The sequence below is a fragment of the Patagioenas fasciata genome, chromosome 1, assembly GCF_037038585.1.
Source record: "Patagioenas fasciata isolate bPatFas1 chromosome 1, bPatFas1.hap1, whole genome shotgun sequence".
Classification (NCBI taxonomy): domain Eukaryota; kingdom Metazoa; phylum Chordata; class Aves; order Columbiformes; family Columbidae; genus Patagioenas; species Patagioenas fasciata.
Window position 1 is genome coordinate 18,301,627 of NC_092520.1, and position 17,747 is coordinate 18,319,373.

Consider the following 17,747-nt stretch of genomic DNA (forward strand, 5'->3'; position numbering starts at 1 on the left):
AATCATAACCACACAAAAATGCAGTAGTAGAAGACATTTTTACGTGACATTCAGATTTAGCAAAATCATACATTTCTGTTGGAGGAAGAGAGAGAAAAATGTCTGCCGTAGTTGCAAAGACATAGCAAGTGTTACCTGATTCCCAGGTGGCCTATCAAAATCATTTAACAGCTGAGGCGTATGACCAACCCATCTCACTTGTTCACAATCATTACACCAAAGTATCGGTTTTAAAGGTCAGTCCTAAGGATCTGATGCCACCGATTAAGTAGCTTAGTGCCAGTCGTGCTAGTGGGTGAGAAAGAAAGGGAGAGGGAGTGAAGAACAAACAGAATCAGGTCTGGCCAATAATACAAAGTTTGGCCATTGCAATTGTCCAGGCAATAAGCATTTTTGACCATCAGTACCAAAAGTCTGAAAACTGCCATCAAGGAATTTAAGGAAATTAGTGACACTAACCCTCTGCCAAGACAGAATCCCTTCCTTGTCCACCCCATGCCGGCATGGGTGCAGGAATTGTCTTCTGGAAAAAAAAACCCTTAGGTGTTGTCTTCCAAGACTGCGACAGACAGAAGCGCTACAACCTGACACGAGCGTGTGCCTGGACCACCCGCACTCTTCCTCCACCACGTTTCTGCTGGTGAATGTCACCAAGGGTCTGAGTCAAAGGCACTAACCCTTGACCATATAGTAAGTCAAAGCCGAAACTGATGTACTCCAAGGTCCACGCTGATGTATTTGGTATTATGTCACCTTGCAACCCATGTCAGCTTTCCAACATATTTCTGTATGTAAAATTCCCATTGACATCTAGACAAAGAACAGCAAGTGTCTTCTCCCTTTCCTTTTTGCTAAACAGAGTCAAGTTAAGCTTTTTAAAAACAAGTCATTAATTAATTGAGATGAAACACTGGAGAAAATACAACCACAGAAATCCCTATAGCAAGAAAAAAGGAGTGTTTGCCATATCTAATATAGCCGCAGGTCAGATATCAACACTGCAATCACTCTCATTCTTGACATAATTAATATTAATATATTACCTGCCTCCAGTTATCCTTGAAGGAATAACCATGAAAGGAAAAGAGGCAAAAAAAACAAACACCTTCAAGTATCTGACCTGCAATATAGAATTATTTTTGATTGAAATAAAATGCAGTTGCAAAATAATCATTAAAATTGCCTCAGTCTCACTAGCAGGACAAATAAATGCACAAGGGTGAAATACTCATATAAAAACACTGTCCCATAATGTGTGTGGTGATTCAACCTCCACTGCACAATGGCAGCTTCACACTTATTGAGATCATGTTCAGAGTAGTTAATTTATGTGATTATTCAAAATGTCATGGACAATTAGAAATCCTGACATTAGATCAGAATTTGACATATATCTCACCCAGAGAAAGCGGTGTTTTGGCATGGACACTGAGCTGGCACATCTATAGCAAAGGTACCGCTTTGTGCTAGAATTGGAGCAGCACTTAGAAGCTCCCAAGAAACCAGAACACTATGGGACAAATATCCACATAGGGTTTCATTCTGCTTAGCTGTATGTACACACTTGAAAGCCAGGTAACTAGACCAATCTCCATCTGTAGACACAGAAGACAATGTCTACAGTGGTGCAACCAAACCATCATATGGAGACAATGGTGTCTCCATGAAGGAGAGAGAAACATAGACACCTGCCTGTGATTAGTCACCTAACTCGTATGTGGCTCTGGTGAGGTGAAATGAATCCTGCAGCTCTCTAGCTGAGCTTGATTCTTCTTTAGCCCAAATAGCTGTTGATATGCTAAAATATTCCAGCAGTCAATGTTACTGTTGCAGGCTGGAAAGCCAAACATTTGCCCAGCTTTGGAATTTGGCTGAGGGGAAGTACGTCTGAGGCAGCCTGAGCTTCTGAAGTGGTTTGTCACTTCTGTTGAGCTTCCTGCTCCTGGTAACATTGGACTTACCTAACTTGAAGCTTACCAACTAGATCTCTGTGAGCTGCAGGTATCTCAAAGGCACCATTATATAGGTTCCCACTGTGAGATACCATCCTGACCTTAAATAGCCCAGAGTAAATACAAGAAAAATACGGACAGGTGATAGGGGAAGTGAGGTAATTTGTTTAATGATATCCAGCAAATCAATGGAAGAAATTATGGCATAAAATCTGAATCCTCCTGCATGCAAAACAGGAGTGAACAGGCAATTATAGTTTAATCTCACTGATTACCTATGGTCCTTCCCAAGGAGAGCCTGAGTTCTTTTTACGTCAGTATTTATAACATGCAGTCTGTATTATAATTGTCCTCTGAGGGACTAAACTTCATGACATGAATAAAGAGCAGTAATACAATGACATAATTTAATTTTAGAGTATAATTCATAGAGAAACATGGCAAGTGTCCTATTTCCATTAGCCCTGGAAGCTGTGTCCTTGACTTCAACACTGGCAGTGATGCTGCAGGAGCAGCAGCGAACTGGTGGCGATACAAGGAGCCAGAGTCTCTGCTGTACCTGCACCAGCCTGGCAAAACCACGCTGCCTGCCAGCATCCCCTCTGAACACAGGGAAAGGCAGGCCACTTCCAGGGATTCTGATGGCTTTGTGAGATGTCAGATGAAGAGTATGCCTCAGAGACACAGCCTTATGAAACTTTTTCCCAGTTTCTGCTGGACAGCATTAAATAAAAAGAACCACTCTCATGCAGGATGAATACCCAAATTAAACAAGGAACAGGGAACTACTCAGCAGAAAAAAAAGTGCTTCGGTATCATCACTGTAAGGCCTTCCCCCTCCTGGGATGTGAGAAAAAGGAAAAAGCATCATAAAACACCATGAGCAGCAGTTAAATTCTTACTGAAGACCGGGAGCATGCAGACCAAGATGCAAATGCCACTGACTCTTTCCCACATTTTAGAGACACATCCTAGGAAAAAATCTATTGAGCAGGGTAAGTTGCAAGTCAGATCTCCTCCTTCAGTGGTTCCAAACAGGCAGAGCTGGATGACACTTTATCTCATCTGGAGGTGAGGCACGGTCACCTGCTCTCCCTGTCAGAGGACTTCAGGGACATTCAAGATCTGGTGAGGAGTGCTGGTCAGGACCTTCAGGTGTGAAAAGAGTGGAGTAACAAGAGAAATCCTTGATCCACCTTAGAAAGGAAGATCACTGTCCCTACTATTGAGATCAAAACAGATCCCTCACTTCCCGTGATGCTTTCCAGCTTTCTTAAGATGCCTGGACACTGGGGCATACATAATATATGGAGTACTTCCAGAGTACTGAGGATGTATACTTTCCGTCTTTGTAGGAATGACAACCACAAAGAAGTCCAATCTCTGCTTATATTAAAGGACAAAGGCAAATATTCAAGTCCAACACATTGGGAAAGAGATGTTCAGAGCTATATACTAGCAGTGCAAATGACTATTTACCATGTTTTTGTAGCTTGAAGTGAACATTGCTTTTATGACCAACTTTTGATTTGGCATAAGTGCCTCTGCTGACTGCCTGTGAGCCAAGGGCTGGCTTTGGGTTAGAGCTTTGGAGATACTTTAAAGCTTTAATACTTTCTCTGGATATCTATTAACCAGACTCCTTGAGCTCTTTCTATCAATTATTGTGAGGGAATCAAGTGCTGTGTCAAACTCAGCAGAGCTTTCCTACAGCGTTTTTCTCCTGTAAACCCTGAGAATCACCTACAGGCAATCTACAAAAGCAGCACTGCTTCATGTATTCCCAGTCCTTTCAAGCACTTGCAGAAGAAGAATCATTTACCCATCACTGGAGTTTGAGATGTGCCATCCATGTGCTCACTCACTCTGTACCCTCTTCGCTCTTCCCCTGAGAGCCCTGAGCCATCAAGACAATTGCCAACACAAGCAACAGCTCAGCCACCACGTGGAGTGTGAGGGCTGCAAGATGCACACATAACTCGCTCAGGTACTGCAAAGACAAAAAGCTCCAAGCTTTCTGCATGCTCTTGCAAGTTTTAAGAAATAAGGCTGAAGGAATAAGTATTTTATGCATTTCAGGGTAAATCTACCTACTATTCTTAGCCCCTTCTCTTCCCAGTAAAACTGACAGGGAGTTCATCACTGCTGACCCTGGCTGAGTCTGGGGAGAGGAGCAAACTGGGAACACAGCAGATTGTACCACTGATAGCAGGCTGATCTGGGAAGGGTTGTACATGCTTGTGCTGCTCCTAAAGCTCTGTGCCTCGTGTTATCCTAAAAAAATTGCTGTGCACAAAGATAACGTGTAGTCTTAAGTGAATAAATAGAAATAGAAACATGGATGTCTCCACCTCTCTTTGGGCTATGGTCACCATCTCCTGGCATCCCAGTGTAAAGCTCTGTGTACTAGGTTAGCAAGCCTCCTGGCACAGTTTTTGTCCCACTTGCTCATATGGATCTTGTCTTTCCCTCTGCTGTCCTCATTCCTCAAAGGAAGTTATCAGAGCTTCAGCTTAGACACTGGCTGCACAAATGGAACCTGACTCATGGAATGCAACCACTTTGACCTGAGCCTCTCCCATTCACCAGCAGGATTGAGGAAACACCTCCAGGGCCCACATGGCCTTGGCCCTTGCCACCAAGGCCCTGTAGCCACTCTTGATGTACTGAAGGTCTTCCCAGAAGAATGACTGGTGTCCATGTAGACGAGCAAGCAAGGAGTAGTAGTCTGAGGGCTGGATAAGTCTTGTCAGCCTCTTTAATACACCTCATATCACAGCCTTGGTCAAGCAGCAAACCTCCTGAGACATCTAGCCTGGCCGCCCAAGGGTGCCTGTGTTACCCACAGGAAGGAGTCTCCCACTGCTGCCACCCACAGCTTCAGAGTGTGGATCAGGCTCAACCAGCTCAGACACCTCCCCCAACACAACCTTCTGGGGTCTCCTGTTGAGACCCTGCACCTCTGCAGGTGGTGAAGGAACCTTCCTCATGTTGCAATACCTTACAAGCATCCAGTCATACCTACCGTGGCAGCCCCCGTCCTCCATCTGCTTGGGGATTATGCTTTGCCATCCTTCCTTCCATGCAACACGAGGCTGGGGTCTTGCCTCAAAGGACAATTTCCTGTTCAACCCCCTGATCATGCGTAGTGGGCTCAGCTCTTCCAACAGCCTCTTCATCTGGCAGCTCAGCAGCTTGTCTGGAGCATGACCCCAGTAGAGATGTGTAGAATGTCCCTGTGGAGATCCCAACCAGCTTTGCCAGAGCAAACCAGGACCAGCTGCCAGCCTGCCTGGGACTTTCTAACATTAAGGTAACTATAATTAAAATTAATTATTAAAAAAAAAAAAAAAAGAAAAAGAAAAAACAAAGTTAACTCATACTTGGAGGTAAGCACAGAGAAATGAAACAACAGCTTATCTCACAGCTGCTTCTCCATCTGGTTTTGCTTCAAGACAGCCTTTGTGTCCCCTCTCAAGCCCAGCTGACTCCACTGATGATTTCTGCAGCTCTCTCCTCCTGATGAGCCAGGTGTCACCCCCTGGTTAAAGAAGGGCAGCTCTAACAAGCACTGCTTACTCCTTTTTCCCCTGTGCCAGGAGCATGTAAAGGGATGGCCTTTCTCCCTGCTGTTCTGCCCCAAGGGAAGTGTGTGGTACCACCAGTGAACTGGGAAGCAAAGGGTCCCCAGGGTGGCCTCAGCCCAGCCAGGAAAGCAGTGAGTTCACTGATGAGGATGTGATGAGAACTGACAACTGCATTGTGCTCCCACACAAAGCGGAGCTGTGTGCAGAGTCTGGGAGATTTGTGTCCAGCTCTGATACCCACTTGGCTCCTCGCTGTGGACTAGACCATCTGTTTTGCAGCAAGGACAGTATGTACAGTAGACACTTGGTGTCTGGAGGACCCCAACCAAGCCATCACTTCCTATCAACACCTGTTGGTCATCTATAGCCAGCAGCCCTGAACCAGCTCCTGGGGAGATTTCTGTCACTCAGACTGGAACATATCACCTAATGCCAAGCTGGAAGAGCTGAATTTCCCCCCTTTAAACATAGTAAGAACAGGGTTAAGTTATTACTAAATCTCAGATACTGTTCCTGTAACAGGAGCAGAAGACAAGGACATTGCCGCTCATGAGCACATGGACTATACATTACAGGTGTCCATATTCACTCAGGTGTATTCCACCTGAAGACACTGCAGTTCAGATGTCTGTCATTCATAATAAATAATCTTAACAAGAAAATTTATCCCCATTTTAATAAAACACCTGCTCATGTTTAGTTTTAAGTATTGAAAGTGATAGGACTATTCATGCACCTACATTAAGCTTATGTTCTGTTGCTTAACTGAACAGCAGCAGCATTGTATAATTAAAACTTCAGAAAAAAGGAACTTTATACAATGCTAATTAGATGAATCATAATAGTGTCGTCTGGATTGTGTATAGTTTCAGCTCACTCTGCTCACATTATTGAATAGAGCAAAATAGTAGGCTTGACAAGATAACAGATCCTTGATAAGCTATCCTCATCTCAGCCTGATCCCTATGTTTTCTAAGAACTGCTGGGCTGGCTGCTCGAAAGGACCCTCTTCATCATTCCAGCACAAAATGCTTATTTCCAGGCTCAACTTTTATGAACCAGTCCATTCAGATTGCGAAAAAATTCTCAATTCAAAGGATCCACAGCCTCCCTTTGCTAGCATCACCACTGGCTCTGAATGTGGTCACGAGCCTGTCTATGCCAAAAAAACCCTTGGCAGATACAATCATCAAGTAGCTCTTCAGTATACTGGAAATGGCTGGAAGGGGTCATTATACCTCGGAGTTTGGGAGAATTGTAGCTCACTTCACCAAAGAAAGAATCTTCAATTTCTAGCAGACTGTTAGAGCTGGCAGAAGGTACCTCAATATTGACAGAATTTCCCTCCCTGACAGGAATATCTGAATGTATCTCCTACGAGAAACAGAAGCCAATTGAGTATGAATGGACTTAATACAGTGCAAAACTCTCTCACTTCTGTTTCCTTTAATCACCTCTCATGGGACTTCTTCCTCCAGGAGCCTCACATGAACCTCTGAAAGGGTGAGCAAAGGGACGATGCAATCTCCAGTGAGCACATTCCCTGGTCTGAGGGCACAAACACAGAGACATGACATTCCCAGAGATCCTTCTGGTGCCACATGGACCCACAGACCACCACACGAGTCAGCACCAACACAACACCTTGACCACTGCCAGGAGCTGGGAGGCAGATTGGGGGTCTCTCTGCATAGCCTGATCTGTTTTCTAAAATCCATTATTCTTATACACTGTACTTAGAATTTTTTTAAGTATTTTATGTTGTGGACTTTCCCTATTTTTAACTCAGGTTTTACCCATAGGATGGGATTTGTCTGAACCAGGAAAGTACTGCAGACAGCATCAAGCTCAACATTTCTTGGCCCCACATATTTGCAGACCACCTGTGAAAACTGTTGGGTATGAACTCTGCATTTGAATCCCTCAAGTGACAGATTATTTACTGAATTTGCAGGGACTCAATTAAAAAAAAATGAAGAAGTATAAGGAGAGCAGAAAAGCTTCATGACAAATGGCTCAGGATCTCAAAGTTTAGTCAAACCACCTTGATAAATCAGCTTAAAAACTCCATAATTCTTATTAATGCATCCAGCAACAGTAAGGTAGCAAATCTTACCCTGAAGATCAATTAAAATGCCCAACTGGAAACAATATAGACCTGGGAAAGAGATCATCAGCATAATAATGGCTTCTGTTCTCACAGGTTTTGCACTCACCAACATACCTTGGGAAGACAAATGAGTAAGTTCTTTCCCATGTATAGCTTACACAGTTCTGGAAGTTTTCATTGAGGTTTATGAAACTGAACTTGCAGGCAAATGGGAATGCAGAAAATGTCTGAATGTTGCAAGGCAATTCTGCAATGTAGGATTCAAACTTATTTTGTCCCACATGAGAAACTTGATTAGATGACATCTGTGGCATTCTTTTTGTCAGCATAGAAAAATGATTTGACTATTCACTGCACATTTTCCAGGCCTGTGAGAGCCTTCGGGATTATGCTGGAGGAAAGATTTAGTTGTTTCTATGGAAATCATAACTCTCAAATAAAAGCCTGTTTAACAAGCAGGAGTGTGACACTGTATCTCATTCTAGGTGAGCCACCTTGGAGATAACTCATTCATAAACTTCCCACTGGGTTTTAAAGTCTTGGAGAACACCTGTGGATTTCTTACACCTCTAATAGGAGAGAGACTCAGCAGGTACTGCCAGATAACTACTTAGCACTGTGGCATAGGTGTTATAATCTCACATGAAAGTTGCAGTCATTTGGCTAGACTTGAAAGGAAATTTTTCATCAGGTAGATCATACAGTAAAGATTTCCTAAGTTCATGTCTTTCTCACTTATCCCCTATTTTATACATGTGTCACTTCCCTGACTCCAGTGTGACCCAGAGGAGAAACACAGTTATGTTTTTTCATAAAACACTGAAGCGTTCCCAGCTGTTTGTTTGCAAACACCTACAAAAAGAAGTGGTATTTTCTTCACTTAGTTACTACTTTTCTTGAAATGAAGTCTCCTTTGAAATTAAGAAGAGCTTTGTCCCCTTAACACTGCTCATCCCAGTAAACACATGGAGTTGCTGCTGCAGTGAAGCACCAACTCCGTAACTGGCAAGAGTCAAAAATTATTTTTGTCTTTTCTCCTCAGAAAAGATGTTCAAATCAATTTCTATAATATATTCCATGTTTTCCTATCAACAGCACTCACAGGCATATTGTGAATGCTATAGCAATAAACTAGAAATAATTGAGTTGGTCTTATTTGATAATCACAATATTGGCAAAAGCTGAGAAGGAAAGTAGCTTTCTAAATTACTTCTGGTTATCTCACCATAAAAAGTCCACTGACATGAAAAAAAAAGCTGGAGCAAGGATTGAAAGGCATTCTAGACACAACATCAGATTGGGGGACCAATTTTTTAATCTAATTTTACTACTTGAAAAAGTACAATGGGCTAAAATATTTTTTGATCACATGGAGAGACATTGTCCTTTAAGGTACGAGCAGTTCTTTCTGGATTTTAACGAAGCCAGTTATGTATATTTTTGTCAGCTCACTTCCAAGTCATTCACAAAACAGCAGCAGAATGCTCCCCCTGAAAAAGACATCAGCAGAAACACTAAGGGCACATCTCAGACCTGTTCAGGGCCCGATCCTGAAAAGACTCATGCAGTAACCTAACTTCTCACTCTATCACATACCCTCTGAAAATGTACTTTTCCACAGACTGAGTTAATAAGCTCGTGCAGGTGTTCTTGCAACACCTTTACTTGCTTCTCTGCTACACAGCCACTAAAGAAGCCATTGATGGACATTGTGATTGTTTATATTCATTAAGAAATGCAACAAACTACTACTATTCCACCACTGCCATTGAAGTGATTTTGTGTGATCAAAAATAAATAGCTTTTACGCTCTGCTGGAAAGGTCCAGTTGTTAATGCAGCCAAATGTCTGAACAGCTGAACTGTTGCAGAAGCCATCAAACCTTAGCAAGCTCTGCAGGGTCGGTCTGTGCTGTAAGGTGCTATGAGGTGCTTGAGGTTTACCAAGTTTTGTTCTGGTAGGATACGGAAAGCACAGGAAACACACCAAAAGACGAAGTGTCTAGCAAAGGTTCCACATTATCTGCTCAAGAGAAATATGCTTTCTATACATCTGGTGTTGCCACCTTGCTCTTAACTGTGTTTCTGAACTGCCAGACAGCTCATTCATTATCCCAAATTTTCACTGAGCCAGGGAGGCACCTCTACCCCCTTTTCCTGCCAGGACAACAGTTTCTAACATGATTTGCTAGAGCCTGGACTGCCTCAAGTAGGCTCCATTGCTGCAGAGCTGGAAACAAAGTGGGCAGATACGATGCATGCGTACGATGAGCACGCTACCATGGATCTGCAGTCCTGTGGAACAGAAGCATACTCACAGGAGAGGATGGAAGCCAGAATTCAGTCCTTCATGAATCACCTCTCCAAAGGCCCTACCATTTTTCTCTTCAGGACCCATGGGTTAATATTCTCTGCTGCTCACATTCTGTAGCAACATTTCCAAATAATCATACTCTGAAAATTCTAAACCAGATGTTTTCTGTTTTTTCCTCACTGGCAATCATGCTTTAAGTGCTAGCAAAGGTAACTATGACAGATTGAGCATGAGCTGCATGGTGCACATCTCCATCGTGTATAGCATTAACAATCGTATGTAACTAAAGCATCTTCAGCTGTTTTCTCTGTGCCTCACAAAACCTAATAACTTAAGCTTTGGAAGACTTAAGATGGAGGGAATATTTATTTTCCTCATGCAGCAGGAACAGTGCAGCCATAAAAGCTAAAATTTCTAAGGCAAACTTTTCAGAAGCAGTCTCAAAGCTTGCTTCACTCAAGCACCATAAACATTAAGTTTCTTCTGGTCCTAATTTAGTCTTATTCAATAGAACTGGCTTTTAAAAATCACTTCTGGAAAGTTCCAGACCTGCTGCTTCTGCCAGCCTCCCTGGGAGCTGTGCCACAAGCATGTGGATGAATGGAGAACTCGTCTTCACCTTCCCCAGGCCTACTCATATTCCAGCCCCAAAATTGCCACATTATCAGCCGACGAAGAGTTACTCCTTGTTTTGTCCTTGATCTTGCCAGTGGTCCCGTTGTTACCACACAGGAACTGACTGGCAGTCCTTTGGCAACGTGTTCCTGACTCCTGGGTGTTCCAAGGACACATAGTGGCTTTTTGAAGCCATGCGACTGTAGCTACTCAGAGTTTCCAGATATACACAGTTTCAGCCACATCCATTCCAGCACACTTTGGTGATGCTTTTATACCTTCATTTCAGTTGAAAGAGTTAGTGATTCCTCCACTCTGAGTGCAGTACATGGCTGAGACCTGCTCATCTCAAGCTTCTAACTTGCAGGCCCACTCCATCTTTTCTGTATATGACCCATGCTATGCAAGCGGACCATCAGAGGAAGCCTGATTGAAAGTATTCCATCAGTGTTCAGATGACAAAAACATCCTATTATATTTTGAAGTTGCTGATAAATACATGAGAAAGTACATGAAGAGGTGGAATTCTGTTTTCTAAACATTTCTTGGAACAGCTCTTGCTTGGAGTGTCTATTCACACACAGATATGAATCTACATTACACCAGGCATAATCGGGGAGCATAAAAGGTCAGTTTTGCTGGTGATGTGAATAATTCTTCCCCCAGTGCAACTTCAAAATTTAACTGAATCATCCACTTGCCAAGAAGAAGCAGATGTTCAGAGTCTTCCAGCTTGACCTACCCTCCAGAGAAGAAATGCACGATACGAAGTTCAAGTCTTTCAACTATCTACATATACACAAGCATACACACAGAAAAGAGGCACCACTTCTTGAATAAAACACTCAAAATACTTTTATTCCTTCTTTTAGGTACTCTAGCTCAGGGTTGATGGCAACTCCAATAAATAACTCTCTATCTGCAGAACAGAGAAGCTACCAAACCTTTTTCCCTACACGTAAGTGGGTGCACACACCACTTAGATTCACACAGTGTATCTTTCCAAGACACACAACTTCCATGCCGAGAAAAAAAAATAAACACTTGAAATGTCATGTTGCTGCATTTGCTGATGACACTAATCATATATCACTATAATATAAATACTTGATGATTTTTACTTGTCCTATTTTCTCTGGTAGAAGGTGACCAGTAGTTGGCCCTTCTGTGAAGTGTGTGGAGCTGCCTCTACATGAGCAAGGGGATTGCCCAAACTTTGAAATAGGATGCAGATAATGTCACTATGATTCCGGTTCACTTTCATCAAATGAAACCTGTTTTGTTTAGATCAGTGCAGCTATTTGAATTTTTGTGTCCTCAAATGTTACCTCACTAATTATACTGGATGGTCAGTTCGCAAGCTGAAATGATCCCTATCTCATAAGAAAATGGAAGTCAGTCAACTAGATGAAAATTAAGATAAATCCATGTGTGGGGTTTGAAAACACAGACATTTTGGAAGGTAAGTTTCTACATGGTCACCGTTAACCCCAGCTAACTGTGATAGCATCAGAATTTAGTTTTAGTTTAGTTTAGTTCAGTTTGTTAGAAAAAGGTTGCTATTTTGTCAGTTTTTTTTTTTTTTGCTACTGAGTACTAGAGTTGAGGGATTTGAATGTTTACACAGAGCTGAATATATGACATATAAGGATTTTTTCAGAAACTACCAAAGGGAGATGGAAGTTACAAAATGCTGCCTTGAAGCTAATAATGCCTTGTATTTCAAGTGCTTACTGGGCTGGTTTTGCAAAATAAGCATTTATTTAAAACAAACAAACAAATGAACAACACATAGTTGCATGCTTAAAATGTCTGCATTCAAGAGTAGGACAGAAAGCACTCAAAAAACCACCTAAAAACTACCAAGTTATTAAAAATCAGATTTAAAGGGTTGAGAAACAAATCAGGTGCTGAGCCATGCGAATTTGCAGCAGAAGGTCTGGCTGGAAAGCTTCTTTTTTTTTTTTTTTTTTTTTTAAATAAAGCCATTCAAATCCAGAAAACTTTCTAAGATTTCTTCTTGCACCATTGAGGCTTCAGTAAGTGCTTCACTTGAAGTAACTTTGAATTATGACCATAGAGATGCACCAGTTCACTCCAGCTGCTCCTCAGGAAGCAGAAGATGGGAAGCAATACCTTGTACGGTATAGACAGAGCAAGGAAGATGATGTATTCTCTGCCTGGTAGCAGTAGGTGCAATCAGTCCTGAAGTCTGTATAGCTGGCTTCTCCACTCATCACTCCATACCACCTGGAAAATCCCTGCATTGTCAAAAATGAGGACATGGATTGACACAAGCATCATGAGAAATTCTTGTGTTCTACAGAGGTCGGAACTGGAAAACATTACCAAACACCAAATATCCAATGTTTGCTCTTGGCTTTGTCAATAAAATTCATACTCTTCACTTCTCTGACTCAGAGAAACTTTTTATTGCAGCAAGCATTAGATACTGAGTACTGCCAACAGAGACAGTACGAAGAGTTAGAGAGACCGGTGATCTATTCAAAAGCAAAGTCCTGACTTTTATATCAAAATGTTTTTGACCAAAGTACATATCATGTTTGTTCTGTTCTTTTGCCTGTTATGTTCCATTCCTCTTAAAAGAAAATACAGTTATTATTCAAGTATCTTTTGAGGTAAGTGACAGGAAGAGAATTTCACATGGATGAAGAGCCAAAGTGGTGATGACTGCTGTGTATGTGCTGAGCAGAGGATGTGAAGTGGCAGAGGGAACCTCCACCCATCAGCTCTCTGCTGCTCCATGTGGTTGTTGTCCTGGACATGACACTTCCATGGCCCAACCAGTCACCTGGAGAATGACAACACCGTGCCCCTACCTTGTTTCAGGTACACAAAGATGCATAATGCATTGCTTTGAGGGAACAGCAACAGCTACACTTCCTAAAATGTGCTCAGAGAGGCAATAACTCTTCTTGAACTCTTGCCAGAGAGGCCCAGTGGCTCAGACATTAGGGCACAATAATGATATCCAGGCAAGATTTTCTTCCCAAATCTAGAGTATATTCTTTACATCTAGCACATCGGGACAAGGTAATAACCTGAAGCTTATCCAGCAAATTGGGCCATCAAAAATGGATGAATGACATAGAGCTTATTTTTAGTTTGGATTCTTCCCATGCTGTTTAGATCATGAAGCCCAGAGGCAATAAACAAAACAACAAGACTCATGAAAATGAGTTTTCCATTAATAGCTGGGTGAGCACTACGAAGCAGCAATGAGGGAGGTTTGGGAAGCTACAGCCCACCCAGGTGGCACCAACATCACACTTAGATGAATGCTCAGTGTAAGCACACTTTCTAAACATGTTTCCCAAAGCAGGAGCTCAGGTATGAGCCAACAGATTGCTTGTAAAAAAATGCACAAAAGTTGATGCAAATAAAGGTAGGAGTGGGTAATGATACCAAACCTTTGATGCTTCTCATGAGCCCATCCAAATTTCTTTTTCACCCCAATTAGCTCTCACTGATTATTTTCTCTTTGATCAGAAACCTCAAGCAGACTCAAACTAATAGTCTTTCTTCCCTGTCTGTCATGTCAATAGGTCAAGTATTATTTCAAATGATGGAAAAATGGGCAGAGCAAACCTGAAAGTAAATCACCTGTCAGAGAGAAAAAAAAAAAAGCTGAGAAATCTGTCCCTTATCTCTGAGCAGCTGTCAGAGATTTGGCATTTTCAGCTCTATACCAGCAGTTATGTGATGTGAAGATTCTTATGAAGACAATGCACTTCAGTAACTATGAGAAGCTATGTTAAAGTAGTGGTAACTGTAAAAGGCTTCATCATCTAAGGCACTGGCCCATACAGAAAGATGCAAGCAGTCAAAACATAACAGGCTTGTCCCAGTATAAAACTAGAGCAAATCTTTACTGATTTGCTCTGGGATATGGGATGTGTAGGCAGTGATGAAGATGGAGCAAATCTTCATTTACAGCAGAAGAACTTCACATTGTTGAGTGCTGTATCATGCTGAAGCCCCTCTGAGGGCTCTACCTTGGTCTGAAGACCACATACGTTGCAGCTTTTGCTCCACAGGCCAAATCTACCCCATGACAGTCCATCACCTACTAGCACAGTTTCATCCAAGCATCTGAAATGGATGTTGTTGGCTGTTGTGTCATCACCTACTCATTGGAATTTCTCTGTTCTCGGTGCAAAAGAGATCAAATAGCCTCCAGGACAAACTTGGAAGCTGGTCCAGGTACCCCATCCAACAAAAAGCAGACAGAGGAATGTCTGGGCTCTGCGAACTGGGGGGAGTGCTCCTTCTCTTTGTCATGCTGCCCTGCAGCTTAACACTTCCTTGCTCACAGCATTGACCAGCACAACATCCTGCTGTGCTCTGGGGCCTCTTACTTTCTCCTTTTTTTGTTTGCCTTCCTATACTTCAGGTGTTCACAATGCCCTTCAGAAATCTCAAGAGCAAACAGAAGGTGGTAGTGTGAAGTAACCATGCTTAATTACCCTAAAAATGAACAAAAACCCCAACTTCCTGTTTTAATTTACTTTACTATAGCACTGTGCAGACAAAGCAAGTCAGAGAAGAGACCCCTGCAAATGGTGACACCTATGGATATTTTGTGAGCTGGTGCATGACAAACAGGGGAGAAACCACGGTGTTACTTACTTCCCCACTGAGGACTCGATGACGGAGTCATCTTGACAGCACAGGTGTATGCCTTTCAGAGCTGTGTCGTCTCTTCCAAACTGCGAGGGCTCTACCTGCAGTAGAAGTCACACAGGAGCAGAGGTAAAGGCAAGGGGGAAAAGACGCAGGATAAGTCCTTTAAGTGCCAGTCATAAGCAATCCCAACTCCTTCTTGTAATGGGAAAGAGAAAACGTCTTGGGAAGCACATAGGAAAATATGTCTGTCACTGGGAAACTGCACCACACCTACATAATCCATAACATGTTCTTCTTCATGTTTTCTATTTCTGACCCAACATGTAAGGCAGAGACTCTGAGTCCCAGGAGAGGGACTGGAAGAGGCTGTCTCGTTCCTGACTGCAGCAGCAGATTTCAGCTCTGAGGTGGCTTCTCCCAGCAACATCAGTCACATGCAGATCATGCATCTGCCAGCACAACTCCATCCAGATTGAGAGCAAAATAATTCTGGCAGTAGCTCTACTTTTGCTTTATCTAACAACAGACCTCTTGTCTTAAAATAAGAAAAAAAAAAAAACACGTATTTTTGTGTACTGGTGGCAACATGTTCTAGGCTAAATTTTCCAGAAGACTTATAGTTTTATGTACAGAGTATCACACAAAGGAAGTGCAAAGACCCTGCAGAAAACCCTTAGATTCTGGAGAAGACCCTCCTGGGAGGTGGAGAGCTGCTGACTGGGATGCACAGACGGGAAATGGTGGGAAATAGGGAGAATTTTACCTTCAGTGAAAATCCATTGCCATAGCCATAGCGGCAAAATTCCTGAATCCCCCACTTGCCCCAGTGGCTTCCATTGGGCACAATGAGGAAAGAGGTATATTCACACGCCCCTGTGCCCAAGGTGCAGAGTGAGAGGAGCAGGATGAGTGTAGCTGGCATGAGGAGCTTCATCTCTTTCACTCTGCACCTGCTGTAAGAGAGACAGTATATAGACAGGGGCATTTATACCCTGCCCAGCTAGCTTGCCTTTCCCCATCAGTCTGCTGACAAACAGCATAGGAACAATAGTTTCCACTCAGGCAGTGACGCAGCTCTTGCTGACCTGCTTGCAGTGCCCATGAGAAGCTCCCCTGTTCAACATGTTGTTGAACATGCATTGTTCAACAGCCAACATGCAGCAGATGCTGTGGCTACAGGTGTATCCACCATCACCGAAGGGCTATAGCAAGACCTATGTGCTCCTTGCTGTGTTCATGGCAGAGGCTTAATACCAGTTCTGCTTCTGGTTACACAGATGCTTGGCCATGGGGTTGTTTGCCTTTTGAGAGAAACTGTCATAACCATTTTAGTTATTGCTGGAGAGAGAGGTCAAACTATACAAAGAAACACAAGGAACCTGGTCTAGAACAAAGTATAAGTAAACTCAAGTCTTGTGTCTCCCAACACCCTCCATTGAACAGGATTCCTGGTAAGCTTGACAAGTGTGCAGGTTATTTATTGTTTCAATGCCTTTTTTTTTTTTCACTTTTTTTATCTTAATAAAAAACATTTTGCTTGGCTTTGCAACAAGCTTAACTGAAGTCAGACATGCCAGGATGCCCACAGTGATTCTCGGATCATTAAGATAAATGCCATTAGGAGGGAGGTGAAAGGCAGGCTTTCCAGAAAGGTGATACTGACCTTGAGAACACGGTCTTCGAGGATGCCACAATGCAGGGAGAGATAAGTTTGAAACCCTGGAGTTGACATACAGATAACCGATGCTCCCTATGGCCCTTAGCCACGCTTGCAGGATCTGGCAGAAGCTGTTTCTCTGTTCAAGATGCAAAGAGGAGAATGCATTTTAGGAAAGTATCTTGAGCCTCGGGATTTTATAGCAAGATGGAGTGCCAAACATTGAACTACCAGGAGACAAAGATTTTCCCTCTTCTAGGTTTCTCTTCCAATTTCTGCTCTGCTCCCTCTGTTCCTGTCCCTGTCCCATTAAGAGGTGACGTTGCCTTTTTCACTCTTGGCTCTGTACTCCCACTTGTCAGTGCTCTGTACAGGTGGCAATATGTGTAAATGGAGGTGGTGGGAAGCTGCATGAGCTTTCGGTGTAAGGCACCAAAACAGCACAGCACATGATGGAAGCACAGCCTGTTTTCCTTTTTAAACCAGGACTTTAATCTTACATCTGCAAGGAGGTGTTGAAGCCCAGAGGAAATGTGCTTTCCCCCACAAGGACCATGCAATCACAGCTGGAGAGCCAGGTGTGCTTGCTCAAGGAGGGTCACACTGTGACAACCAGGGACACCCAGACCCGCCCTTGGTTGCATATGAATGGAAAAGAGTAGAAGGAGTCAGAAGGAAATGTCTGAGACCTGGCGTTCAGAACTCAAAAGAAGAAGCAGGATCCCCACATTCATTTCTCATTCGTTGGCCCAAAACCATCACCCTTGGCTGCTTCAACTCCTTTAGCAGTAATGTAGATCCACAGCCTGGCAGGACCCCCTGACCCTTAGACTCTGCTCCCATCAGGAGATTCCCATCTCTTCCCA

The 17,747-nt window shown here is 42.9% G+C and overlaps 1 protein-coding gene across 1 annotated transcript; it reads right to left on the reverse strand.

Moving 5' to 3' along the window:
• Positions 1-14,524: 14,524 nt before the first annotated feature.
• On the reverse strand, positions 14,525-16,191 carry LOC136100585 (vitelline membrane outer layer protein 1-like). Its single transcript, XM_065836201.2, is given in 3 exon segments — positions 14,525-14,810; positions 15,228-15,322; positions 15,988-16,191. Coding segments are annotated over 3 exon segments (552 nt in total). The 5' UTR covers positions 16,159-16,191.
• Between the last annotated feature and the right edge of the window lie 1,556 nt (positions 16,192-17,747).